This window comes from Mustela nigripes, chromosome 4 (assembly GCF_022355385.1).
Source record: "Mustela nigripes isolate SB6536 chromosome 4, MUSNIG.SB6536, whole genome shotgun sequence".
Classification (NCBI taxonomy): domain Eukaryota; kingdom Metazoa; phylum Chordata; class Mammalia; order Carnivora; family Mustelidae; genus Mustela; species Mustela nigripes.
This window is the reverse complement of record NC_081560.1, coordinates 72,425,942-72,438,859: the sequence shown is the minus strand read 5'-3', so window position 1 is coordinate 72,438,859 and position 12,918 is coordinate 72,425,942. Positions and strand designations below refer to the sequence as shown.

General features: G+C 39.8%; 1 protein-coding gene across 3 annotated transcripts in view; it reads left to right on the top strand.

Annotated features, from left to right (window-relative positions):
• CDK14 (cyclin dependent kinase 14) overlaps window positions 1-12,918 on the top strand; it is a 575,395-nt gene that overhangs the window by 345,358 nt on the left and 217,119 nt on the right. For all 3 annotated transcript variants that reach the window (XM_059396884.1, XM_059396886.1, XM_059396885.1), the window contains one exon: window positions 11,566-11,659. In XM_059396884.1, coding sequence (XP_059252867.1) covers window positions 11,566-11,659 — 94 coding nt within the window. The remainder of the gene's footprint in view (window positions 1-11,565; window positions 11,660-12,918) is intronic.

Here is a 12,918-nt window from a genome sequence, read left to right as displayed (position 1 = left end):
TATCTGTGGGAGTTGGTTTTGAATTTTCAAACATTTTTAAACATCCACAACAATCTTATTTGCACTGAGCAAAAAATGATAGACTTCAGTTTTTGAGGGTAGTTTTATTGTTTTCTCTGCCCGCACCTTAATTTTGAAGATTTGATTTTGTTTTATTTTTACCCTCATTAGCATTTGTGTCATCAGTAATGAGAACCAATTTGCCATCTCTGTTTCTTCTTTTTTTCATCTCACCAGACATCTAACTAGGGAGAGGCAGCGTGGTATCACGGAGAGATCACTGGCCCAGGATTCAGAATCACCTTTTCAGGTTCTGGGACTGAAACTAAGACATTTAAACATGTAGTGCAATTTCCTTACAGGCAAAAATCAAAACATTGTCTTAGATACTCTTTAAAATTCCTCCAGCTCTAGATTTTAGCATTCAAGGAAAATGTACTGCCGAACCAGAGGTTTCCATAGAGACTGCTGGAACTCCTTCAGAGTAGCTTACAAATGAAGTTAGGGTTTAGATATTTTGGTGAAATTTGGTTTAGATATTTTGCTGAGCTGATTTTTTTTTTTGCATTTAATATGATAATCATAATAGTTCTAAATCAAGTTCTTGTCTCTACTGCAGTTTCTTATGTGCACTCTTCAGACAAGCTTATGCAACCCATTCATTCATTCATTCATTTTAAGGATTTTTATTGAACACCTATTTTTTTAAAATATTTTATTTATTTATTTAACAGAGAGACACAGTGAGAAATGGCACACAAGCAGGGAGAGTGGGGCAGGAAGAAGCAGGCTACCCACTGGTCAGGGATCCTGATACGGGGCACGATCCCAGGACCTGAGCTAAAGGCAGACGCCTAACAACTGAGGCACCCAAGTGCCCCTGAACACTTATTTTGTACCGAACTTTAGATCCAGTCCTGGAGCTTACAAAGAGAAGAAAAACCCATCCAGGCTTTCAAGGGCAGAGAGAAAGTCGGTGTGATAAGCTTAACTGCAGGTATACAGTTAGTACACCCGCAGCTCAGAGATGAAGGTCATAAACTTACCCTTGGTGGTTAGGTGAGGAGAGGCAGGGAAGTCAAGGAAAATGTCATCCATCAGGAATCACTTGGGCTGAAAGGTCAAACCCATCTTTCAGAGTTGACAGAATTGGGTTAAAGGACACATAGGCCATGCCATGGGCAAAAGTAACCTACTTTGATATTTGTGGGTAAAGTAGAAGGACGGAGTTTAAGAAGCAGTTGAGAGAAAGGAAGGAACGGAGGGAGGGGGAAAGTGGTTGGTGACCAACATGGAGAAATACTTAGGGATAGTTAGGTTATGGCACCTTGATGATAGAATGAAAGTAATACAGGAAAGGCAAGGGTTTCAGAGGATTCCCAAGTGTCTAGCTCAGGTAACTGGACCAGAAAGCAGAAATACAGTTCTGCCATATGATTCAGTGCGCGCGCGTGTGCGCGCGCGCGCACACACACACACACACACACACACACATATACAGGTACTAAAATATATGTATAATGAAACATATATACTAAAATACATACATATATGCATATTAAAATGTGAGCAAGAATTATTGTATGTAACATAAGGAGCGTTAATGCCATTGCTGCTGTAAGGTAGGTGGGCTTCTTGATCTTCCTCCTAAATCTTATTTCAGGTGTGGACGCTGAGAAGGCGGCTTCTACTCACCCATCTGTTCCCTCCTTCTGGGTTAGCAGCAGGTCACCCTGGGCCTCGGCTTTACTGAACTACATTCATTTTCTGTCCTTCATTCTTTGCTTTTGTTTAATTTTTGTCCTGATATGTTTAATTTGTAAGTACAGCTTTTTAAGTTGTTTCACAGTTTGAAGAATAAATCTTAGCGTCCCCCTTACATAAAAGGTCTGTTGTTTTGGGTTGAATATTTTCTGAGATAAGCTTTTATACACAGTCTAAGGTTTTATTGGGTTTTGTTTTCATTTCTTGAGAGCTAAGTACGCCACAGAAGTATTTGACTAAGATATATTGTGCCTATCTGTGCCTAATGAACCACTAACCCACACAGTAAATGATGAGTGACAGTTTAATCAATCCAGTTCCTTCGATAGTCACCAAGGGCATGTGGAGTGTAATTTTTTAATCTTTCACTTTTCAAATACTGCAGATGCCAACATGAAAAGATCACGTCTGTTATGTGTAATAAGTTTTCTCACAAGTTAAAGAAAAAAAATTTTAAATTTTGATCTTTTAGAAGCTAACCTCCTAGGGAATTAAACTCTTTGGTCCATTTTACAAATACATACATTCCAACAGAGAAAAGTGAGATAAATAAACGGCCACCTTGGCGCGTCAGATCATACTGGCTTTAATTGCGTCATGGTGCATTTCAGTGAACCATGGCTAAATAAAATTACCTATTAGGTTAATTAATATGGAACCTTTCTGAGTTAGTATTGCATCCCAGTGTGTAAAATTCAGATTGTGTTTAGCATTTAATCTAATTTACTTCACCAGTCTGCTGTTTCTTTGTTGTTCCTTTGGCTGGAGCCTGAATACACATTTAGAAAATTAACCCGGATAAACAAAACAAAACAAAACAACTCCTTTCAAAACAGAATTACCTAGATTCCTTTGTATTCATGTTCCTCAGTTTCTGGTCCTGTGACCAGCAGCATCTGCATTGCTTTTGGGAGGCTCGTTAGAAATGCGAGATCCTAGGGTGCCTGGGCACCTCAGTTGGTTGGGTATCTGACTCTTGATTTTAGCTCAGGTCATGATCTCGGGGTTATGGGATCCAGCCCCGAGTCAGGCTCTATGCTGAGTGTGCAGCCGGCTTGAGAGTCTCTCTCTCCTCTCCTCTGCACCTCCCCCACTCCACATACTCTCTCACTTTCTTTCCCTCTCTGAAAAAATAAACAATAATAAATAAAAAAAAGAAAGAAATGGGAGATCTCTGGCTTCAGCCCAGATCTAGTCAGTCAGAATTCTGTGTTCTACTAAGGTCTCCACCTGATTGGCATACACAATAAAGGGTGAGAAGCAAAACTTCAGGTGCTTTTTTACTGACTGACACATAGGTTTTGAAAAGATTTCTGGTGCCAGGTGAATATTGGGAGAGAAAAGCAAAAGAACTAACTTGCTCTGAGTTATGGTTCTTCTCATATGCTTTCTTCCTGCTGGAAGCCGCTTGACACTCTGTTTGTCTTCAGCCCTCTTTCCAAATGTTTTGACAATGGTGCTAGCTCCGATTGGTTCTAAATGATTCTCTGAACTTGAGTAGAGGCCTCCTAAGTGCATTTAAGGAAGTCTGCATGGAAGGGACAGGTCACCCCTCCTCGTGGTAGCGTGAGCTGGCAGGTTACTGGTGACGCTGTGCCATGTTCCCACCCAGACTCTGTTGTTAAGCTCTGAGGCTGGAGAATGGAACTGTCACTTGTCTGCTTAAAGCTTTCCATCCTAAGGAATCTCAAGCCTTTGCTACTAATACATAGATGGGATTAGAAGCTCAAATCTAGGAGAGGGTTTTTTTCTTTTTTTGTTTAGTTTTGTCTTGGTTTTGTTTTTTTGTTTTTTGAGATTTTGATTGTACCCTATTTTAAAACATATTAAGTACTTCTGCATTGTGTCCTGGGACTGCACCCAGACTGTTCCCCTGAGAATTAGGAAAGAAGGAGGACAATGTTTTATTTTTTGCTGACCAGAATAAGATTAATGCCGAGAAGAAAAATAATAAGCTTAAGTCCTGTTTTATTTTTCTTCATGTAAGATAATCATCTATTGGGCTAATTAACATCTTGTAACACTAATGTCTTCATGAGAAAATTGAGTATTCGCCACTTGAAAGGCCATGTGTCAGATGCAGATAAGAGCTGAGGGGTCTCTTGAATCCCTGTTTTTGTTGAAGGATATAAAGTTACCCAATGGGATTTTAATAATCAGGTACAGTGCATCTTAACTGGTGACAGTATTGACTAACCCCATCTCATTCAGGTCTGGTGGGGGCAGGAGCTGCTATATGGCCAAAACCACTTTGACTCATTTGAGCTGTGTCTTTCAAAGTAAGAGACCAAATTCTGATTCTGAGTACCATGATGGTGGCTGGTGCACTTATAAGTAAATACTTTACAGTTGTGGAAAGTATCATGAGAAGCTGGAGTTAGGGGACCTAACCCAGTCTTAGAGATCAGGAAGCCTCCCAGAGAAGTGGTGGTGAGCTAGCCATTCCCTGCTCTATGGAGAAAAGCCTTTGCCCCTTCTCTGGGAATGCCATTTTTTCTCTACATTCACCCTCCCTGCTAATGCTCCAAACTTAATAGTTCAGATAAACTTTTCATCTTGAATTCCTTTCCCAGAGAGTGTGCATATCAGTTTTCAAATACTTTATATCAAAATTCATCTCTGATTAGCTTGCTGCCCAAGTTATTTCAGGTCAAACCTCAACTGACATCTTGCGATCTAGCCCACAGTTCTAGGTGGCTTGTGCTGCTTCCAAGGAAAGTCCATCAAAATGCACAGAGGTTCATTTTCTCTCATATAGTGAAAACTCAGAATGGTACAGCTCCTCTGCTTAAAATGACCAATTCTATATACAGTTCCAAGGAGATGCAGTCCTTCTCATTTTTAAAATACTAAACTTTAAATTTTAGAATAGTTTTAGACTTATAGAAAAACTAAAATAGAGAATTCCTGTTTCCTCCTCACTTGGCTTCCCCTGTTGTTAACCTGTTCCACTGCTCTATGTGCTATGGACAGATGGTTCGTTTGTCTCAACTGAGGCCCCCACAGTGTTCCATTGCTGTGAACTAGACAACTTCATTTTGATTTCATTAGTTTTTCTTAATTTCTTTTTTGTATTTTAGGATCCCATCCAGGATAGCATGTTACATGTAGTAGTCATGTGTTCTTAGATTCCTCTGGGTTATGATAGTTTCTCAGATTTTCTTTGCTTTTTCATGACCTTGGCAGTTTTGGGAAGTACCAATGAGGCATTTTGTAGGCGGCTGTCCCTCAGTTTGGGTTAATCTAATGTTTTGGGGAGAAAGACCACGGAGGTGAAGTAGATTTTCTTAATCACATCCCATCAAGGGTACTTGCTAGCAGCATGACTTATCACTGGTGAGGTTACCTTTGATCATATGGCTAGGGTCTTGTCTCCCAGCTCTCTCCATTGTAAAGTTATCATCCATCTCCTGTCCCTGCCTCCATACTCTGCTCTGAAACCAGGTTGCTCAGCTCAGCTCTTACTTGGTAGTAGGGGGAGAGGGCGGGAGGCTTGTATTGCTTTTGATTTGTTCAGTCACCAATATTTTTGAGCCATTACTATGTGCTGACCCTCTGTTCTGCCCTGGGAACAAGATGATGTGAACACACAACTTTGTCCCTGATCTTGGTCTTCCAGGATCAGAGGAAACACACCCCCAAAAAGCAAAGACAAGTGAATATCCTCTGGATGTGAGGAAGGAAGCAAACTAGGGGATGGAGGGGAAACATGGAGCCTGGGCAGGAAGGGGAAACCCACCTTATGTATGGTGGCTGGGAAGGACATTTCTGAAAGGAGCTGTTTGAGCTGACTCCAGACTAACAAGAAGCACTTACCCATGCACAGAGTGAGGGAAAATGTGTTCTGGGAGGAGGAACAGCAGTTCATATGCAGATGGTGAAATGGGGAGGAGGACGGGGTATTTCAGGAACAGAGCAGAGCCACGTGCCTGGACTGAAGAAAGCTCATGGACAGAGGTGTGATACGGAATCGGCGAGCAGGTGGGGGCTTCCGGCGCACAGGTCTCCATTCTTCGTTTTAAGGTAGAAAAAAGCTCAAGCTATGATTTTAATAAAAATCTAATTAATTTCCTCTTACCAACACAGACACACTGATGTTAGTTATATGTGGGTAGGGGGAGGGCAGTTGGAAAGAAAATAACTTGTAATCATTTCCAAACACAACTTTATATTTATATTGTATTTATTTTCATTTATCAGGTAAGCTTTTCTAATATTTATAAAAATAAAAGGTAGTACTTCCACACAATAAAATTTGACCTAAACACTCAAAAAAAAACTTCTGAAAAAAATTCAGAGAAGTAAATTCTCCTTCCCTCCAATCCATTATTCAGATCAACTCACCAAACCCTCTCTCGAGAAATCCTTATAGAAGTGATTGTATAAACACTGTTATTAAAAGTCACCCTACACATGTGCTCCCAGTTTATTTCTTAGTTAAAAATACTTTAAGATTAGGGGACCTGGGTGGCTCAGTGGGTTAAAGCCTCTGCCTTTGGCTCAGGTCAAGATCCCAGGACCTGGGATCAAGCCCCACATCAGGCTCTCTGCTTAGCAGGGAGCCTGCTTCCTCTCTCTCTGCCTGCATTTCTGCCTACTTGTGATCTCTGTCAAATAAATAAATAAAATCTTTAAAAAAAAAAAAACCGTTAAGATTAAAAAACACACTGAAAGGTCAAAATATCCATCTTCAAGTTTTAAGAATCTACTAACTTTGGGGGAAGTTGCATGGAAAGTCTTAAAGCATATCTACCATAGGAAAAGTGCTGAGGAAAAGAGTGAAAAGCCAGATCATTTTTGAGAGCACATTTCAATTAGTGATTTATTCACAAATAATCGTATGTATTTAATATGTATTTTCTTTTTTTTTTCTCCATAACTGATGAAGGTGATTTCTTCTATATCCAAGTATGCTTTTATGCAAGTGAAGTGTAACATAGAGCAGGGTTTGGCAAACTTTGTCTATAAAAGACCAGATCATATGTATTTCAGACTTTTCGGGGCATATGGTCTCTTTAGCAGCTCTTCAGCTCTGCTGTGAGGACAAGAAAGCAGCATAGACAGCATGGAAATGAATGTGCAGCTGGGCTCTAATAAAATTTTATTTATGAACACTGAAATTTGAATTTCATATGATGTTCATAAGTCATCAGTTATTCATCTTCTGGTTTTTTTCAACCATTTAAAAAAGTCAAACCTAGTCTTAGCTTATAGGTTATAAAAACAGACACTGGGCAGGATTTGGTCTGCAGTTTATGGAGCCCTGTGTATTATTGTGTGTGGCCCCGGTATCCCCAGGAGAGAGAGGGCAGATCCATTTGCTGCCATGAATGGGAAGGAAAGAGGTGGCTTTATGACCAGTGGTTGTAACTGGCTCTGTCCTCGAGACTATTTTATCTCCTGGTCTGCCTGTAATTGGGGCTTTTCACCGTATGTCCACTTAGTGACCTTCATCCATTGTGAGTCCTGGGATGCAGGGAAAAAAACTGAGACCTTGCCTGGGGATAAAAGGCCAAGTTCTTAGCCTGGTGTATGGACTTCTCCTCTCTTTTTAACTCTCTCTTCCAGTTTAATATAAAAGAATTTGGCTCTCCCCAGACTCCTCATGTATAGGGTCCTGTTTTCTCTGTCTGGAATGTCCCATTCCCACTCCCGTGACATGACCCCTTAAGGCACCGTGTTCCACTTTCCTAGTCTCGTTAGACTTCAGAAGTCCAAGTGCTTCCAAACTCTCCACACTGGGCTGAGCATGTCCTTCTGTGTTCCTTTGGTATTTATCATGGGAATTGGTAGAATGTTTGAGAATTACTGTGTTTATAGTACACAGATGTACTTGAACTCCTTCTTGATAGTTTTCTCCTAACTGATGACAGTCCTAAAAGTTTAGATGACTGTACCAATCAAGAGAAGAGAAACTGAAGGAAAAGAAAACTTTTCTATTAGACTATCAAAAAAGAAAGTCATCATTACGCTAGAGGAAAGACTAAGTTATCTCTGTATTCTCTTTGTAGAAAATATTCTTGAATTCTTACAGAAGAGGTAATCAAAGATTATGCAGCCAGAATTGTAGAAAGAAAAGTATTAGAGAGGTGTGTCAGTTAATCAATATGTTACATTATTTTTCTGAATTTAATATTATTTGTCCTATTTGTTAGTTTAAAAATTTGCAGTTTCTTGTGATTTATTTTCTCATTCAGAGTTCACTTTTGTATTCAATTTTTTATTCATAATTTTGTATACTTTTCCAAAGATTTATTTATTTTAGAGAGAGAGTGCGCATGCAAGTAGGGAGGAGGGGCAGGAGGAGAGGGGAGGCAGAGAATCTCCAGCAGACTCCCTGCTGAGCACAGAGCTGGACACGGGGCTCAATCCCAGGACCCTGAGTTCATGACCTGAGCCGAAGTCCAGAGTTAGCCGCTTAACTGACTGAGCCACCCAGGTGCCCCAAATTTCTGCACTTTTTCAAAATAAGAACACCCCAATTGTTTGACCTTCAACCTTAAAACGTTGTCCCTCCATAATCATAATTACAAAGAATTATCAATTCCGGGGACCTGGGTGGCTCAGTCAGGTAAGCACTTGGGATTCTCTCTCTCCCTCTCCCTCTGCCCCCTCCACCCCCACACCCTGCTCTCTCTCGCTCTCTGTAAAATACATAAATAAACCTCTAAAAAAAAAGAATTATCAATTCTGCTTAAAATCTTATTTTGAACTGTGGTAAAGAAATCATACATCTGCAGCATAAATTAAATTTGGAAGTTTTGAGTTTAGAAGAACTGAAGGATACGTGAGCATGTATGTTTCATACATTATCTTACCAGGTAACCAGTCCTATGTGAGTTTGAACACACTGAATCCTGCGACAGCTCTAATTGTAAGCTTTGTGACCAGTTCTTATTCTTGAAAAATTTAGACTCTGTGGGTGATAATGACATAATTATTCAAATTGTCAAAAGAAGCAACAAATTAAAGGAGACTTTTCCTGAAATAAGGTTATATATCATAAGTATAGAACTTAAGTGATTGAATTCTCTCTCGGTGAGCCACAGGGCAGGCAGCTTCATCTATCAAGAGTGAGGGAGTGCAGGGGAATAGAGGGTAATGGGGGGGAAAAAAGTAAAGTAGCCAGTAGTCCCTTGGTATTAATTTGAAGGGCTTTTATTGCTATGTGGGAATAAGGCAACTCCAGTAATAAAGTAGTCTGCCGGGCTATAATATATTGATACATTTGATACTTCTGCTTTTTAATTTTCTTGTGCATTCTATCACCTTTTATATACCCTTGAAGTATAATTCTGTCCACTTTATTAGTATGCCCTCACACATCTTTGGAAAATGATGTCATCAGAAACATCTATTAGAAACGAGAGTCCATGTCCCTTAGCCAGCCGAGCAGATGAAAGCCTATGGAAAGTCTGTATCATCGTATTCCAACTGAGTGAAATTGCAGCATAGATTTATCTTTTAGTCATTCTCAGTACCGTGTTACAGAGATGATCTGGACCAAGCAAGAGAAGTGGTAACAACGTATCTGTGAGTGTGTAATGGTTACGTCACCCGCCAGCTTGGCCACGTATCCAGTGGGGGCAGCTGGGGCTTGTGCTGAGGGTCTCCAAACCCCTAGCTGCAGCCTCTGCTGGGAAAGACAAAAGCCAAATGACACTAAGTGGAGAGTATATTCTGAATGTTGGAAGGAAGGTGTCGGTAGCTGTTGAAGATCTGAACTATTTTATGTAAATGTAAATAAGAAGACAATAGGGGGCACCTGGGTGGCACGGTCAGTTGAGCATCCGACACTTGGTTTCAATTCATGTCCCAGTCTCGGGTTGTGATCTCAGGTCATGAAATGGAGCTCCCTGTTGGGCTCCATGCTTAGCACAGAGTCTGCTTACTGATTATCTCTCACTCTCCCTCTACCCTTCCTGCTCATGCTCTCTCTCTCTCAAATAAATAAAAGAATTTTTTTAAAAAAGATAGTAGAAATGTAGATCAATAGTCTTAAAAAATAATTATTGACATAAAAATTTGGAAAGACACCAAATTGAAGCTTTAGTCCTAACCAGGCATCTGAAGCCCCAATATTTATAAGAATATCATAGCATTTTTAGTGCGCTGATAAAATGATTGTCAAAGTGTATGTTGTGTCTCAAATCTTAAATGAAGACAACTTGTGTTAAACCCAATCTTCCTAGAACACTGATTTTAAAATTATTTGTTATTTAAATGGAACTCTTTTTGTGATATTTTATATAAGCATCTATTTGTTTTTAGTCATTTTGATTCTGTTTACTTTTGGTATTTAGTTTCGATAGTACTTATGTGCTATAACAGAGAAGAGGTTTCTGCAAATGCATTACTTCTTTAATTCAGTACATTGTTTATATACAACTGTGATAACAAGTGGGGCAGTTACAGAGATGTAGGCCCTTGTCCTTAACCTCTGAAGGATCAGAAGTAAGTTAGACACAAGGGTTTTGCTCTCCCTAAGTTGAATATGAGTGCAGCAATTGAAGAAGTATGCCAGAATATTCATGATTCCATCAGAATGCTTTCAGGAAACAAACCCATTCAAGGTAAAACCATTTTATACACGCGCGCACGTGTGCGTGTGTGTGTGTGTATCCTGGACAATTGCTAGAAGGTAGAGAGTGCTAGCAAAAACAATGGATTATCTGAATATCCAGGCCTTAGGAAGGCAGAAACCAGGTCAATTCAGGGGACTTCATCTGCAAAAAAACCATTCTTGTTAGTCATTAATATAACTTATCCCATTGGCATATGCTAGTTTCTTTCCATCTCTCTCCCAAGCGATTGTTCATTGAAGTCCCAGCAGACATATCTGACTGACTCTGCCTATACTATGGATTGGCTGTTCCCTCTGGGTTGGGTGCAGGCCGCTGTGGTCTAGGAGGCCAGGCTCCTCCTGATCAGCTGGACTGTCTTACTAGACAAGGACTTTGAGCACAGCCTGCTGAGCTAGGAGGGGAAGTTGGCCATAGTATGGCTTATATATTGAATGGGAACTTAACAAAATAAACTCAATAAGGGAGCTCTTCTGTCTGCTGGAATGTTCGTGGAAGGCTTTGTGGAAGAAATGACATTTAAATTAGATTATAGAAGTTGGGTCAGATTTAAATATTAAGAGCAAGTAAATGAAGAAGAATGGAATTGTAGGTCGTGAAGCGATTTGAGTCAAGCTGTATGGGGCTATGCTGGGGCTGTGGGCAGGTCAGTCTAGCCCAGTGATTCTCAGGTCCTCAGCATAGCTTCCCTGAATCCCCTGAGCAGCCTGAGTCAACACCTGGGATCCAACTTAGACTGATTGAAATAGGATCTCTGGGGTTTGTGTTCAGATTATTTGCAGTTTTTAAAAGTTCCCCTCAGGTGCTTTTGATGCAGAGAGGTTGGAGAACCCCTGGACAGCTTGAGAGGACAATATATTAAGAATTCATGAAATGGGGTTGGAAAGGAACATTTGAAAAAAGACTGGAGGCTTTCTAGATCAGGCCAAAGAGTTTCTTGACTATTTCCTGAAAATAGGATGGAGCTGTGAGCATTATATTTTATTGGCTACCACCGTTTTCTGAGCCCAGGGTAGCTGCATCTGTTAGAGACCTTTCAGGGCACTAGACAGAGAGGGAAAGGAAAGAAGCAGGGTCTAGATATATGTGGGATGGCCTTTGGTACTCATTAAGAATGTCATTTATTCATTGTTTCTCTATAGGAGTAGACATCCTAATTCCAGATTTAATTTTCCAGGATATAGTGGAGTTTTTGTACAATTCTTTCTTCTCTCTTTAGGGGAGTCGGCTGCATCTTTGTCGAAATGATCCAAGGAGTTGCTGCTTTTCCAGGAATGAAAGACATTCAGGATCAACTGGAACGAATATTTCTGGTAAGTTCTTACAGAGTGCTTCTGAGAAAAATTGATTTTCTCATTCATCCTTTCATGACAAATTATACAGTGCTGTTGGAAAATGATTTTAAACAAATTTATTAGTTGTCACATTTAATTCTAACATATTTTTTTGTACCTTTGAAAAAGCAGGAAATCGGTTAAGAATTGTGTTTTTATACTACTGCACATGAATAATGTGCCAAAATGGTAGGAGACGATAGATTGTTGGTAGCAATGTAGAATAGTGGGTTAAAAATGAGGGCTCTGGCAGAAGAATTTCAAACAATTTATGTAGGTGCCCCGACCCCCTTAAGTGGGTGGAGCTTAACTCTCTGCCATCCCCACCCACTTAAATGTGGGCTTTAGTTGGTAACTTTTTTCATCAAGCAGAGTTTGGAAAATGGAGGGTAGCTTTAAAATGGAGAACAGGTAAACCACCTCAGCCAGGTGTTAAAGGCTTGCATTATCAAAGATAAATCATGTTGGTAGCCTGTACTTTGATAAAATGTGTACATTTTACATTATTATAAAATGTACAATAAAATGTACAATTTACAATTGTACATTTGATAAAATGTGTCACTGCCTTTTGATAAAACGTGTCACTGGTCTTCCTTTCAAAAACTCTAATCCTAGTCTAATCATAAAAACACATCACACAAACTTGAGGGACATTCTACATAATGCCTGATTAGTACTCCTCAAAACTGTCAGAGTCATCAAAAACAAGGAAAGCCTGAGAAATTGGCATCGCCCAGAGGAGGCTAGGGAGCACAATAATTCAACATAGTATGATATCCTGAATGGAATCCTGGAAGAGAAAAAGGACATTAGGGAAAACCAGTGACATCTGGTAAAAGTGGGCAGGTTAATAAATATCAGTGTACAGTTAGCTGTGACAAATATACCATTTAATTTAAGATTTAAAGAGGAAACTGGTGAGGGGTATATAGAAATTCTGCACAGTTTTTCGCAACTTTTCTATCAGTCTAAAACTATTCTAAAATTAGAAGCATTTCAACTTTTAAAAATCTGCACAAAGAGAAAATAAAATGTGTTCTTGTGCCAGACGTTCTGGATTTATCACCTGCACTGTCATCTTGAGCAAGGAATTTAGTTAATTGAGCTGTAGTTTCCTTGGGGAGAAATGAAGGCTAATAACAGCACCCATCTCATAGGTTGTTTTGATGAATAATTGACTTAATACACATAAAACGCTTTTAGAACAATGCCTGGCACATAGTTAACATCCCACA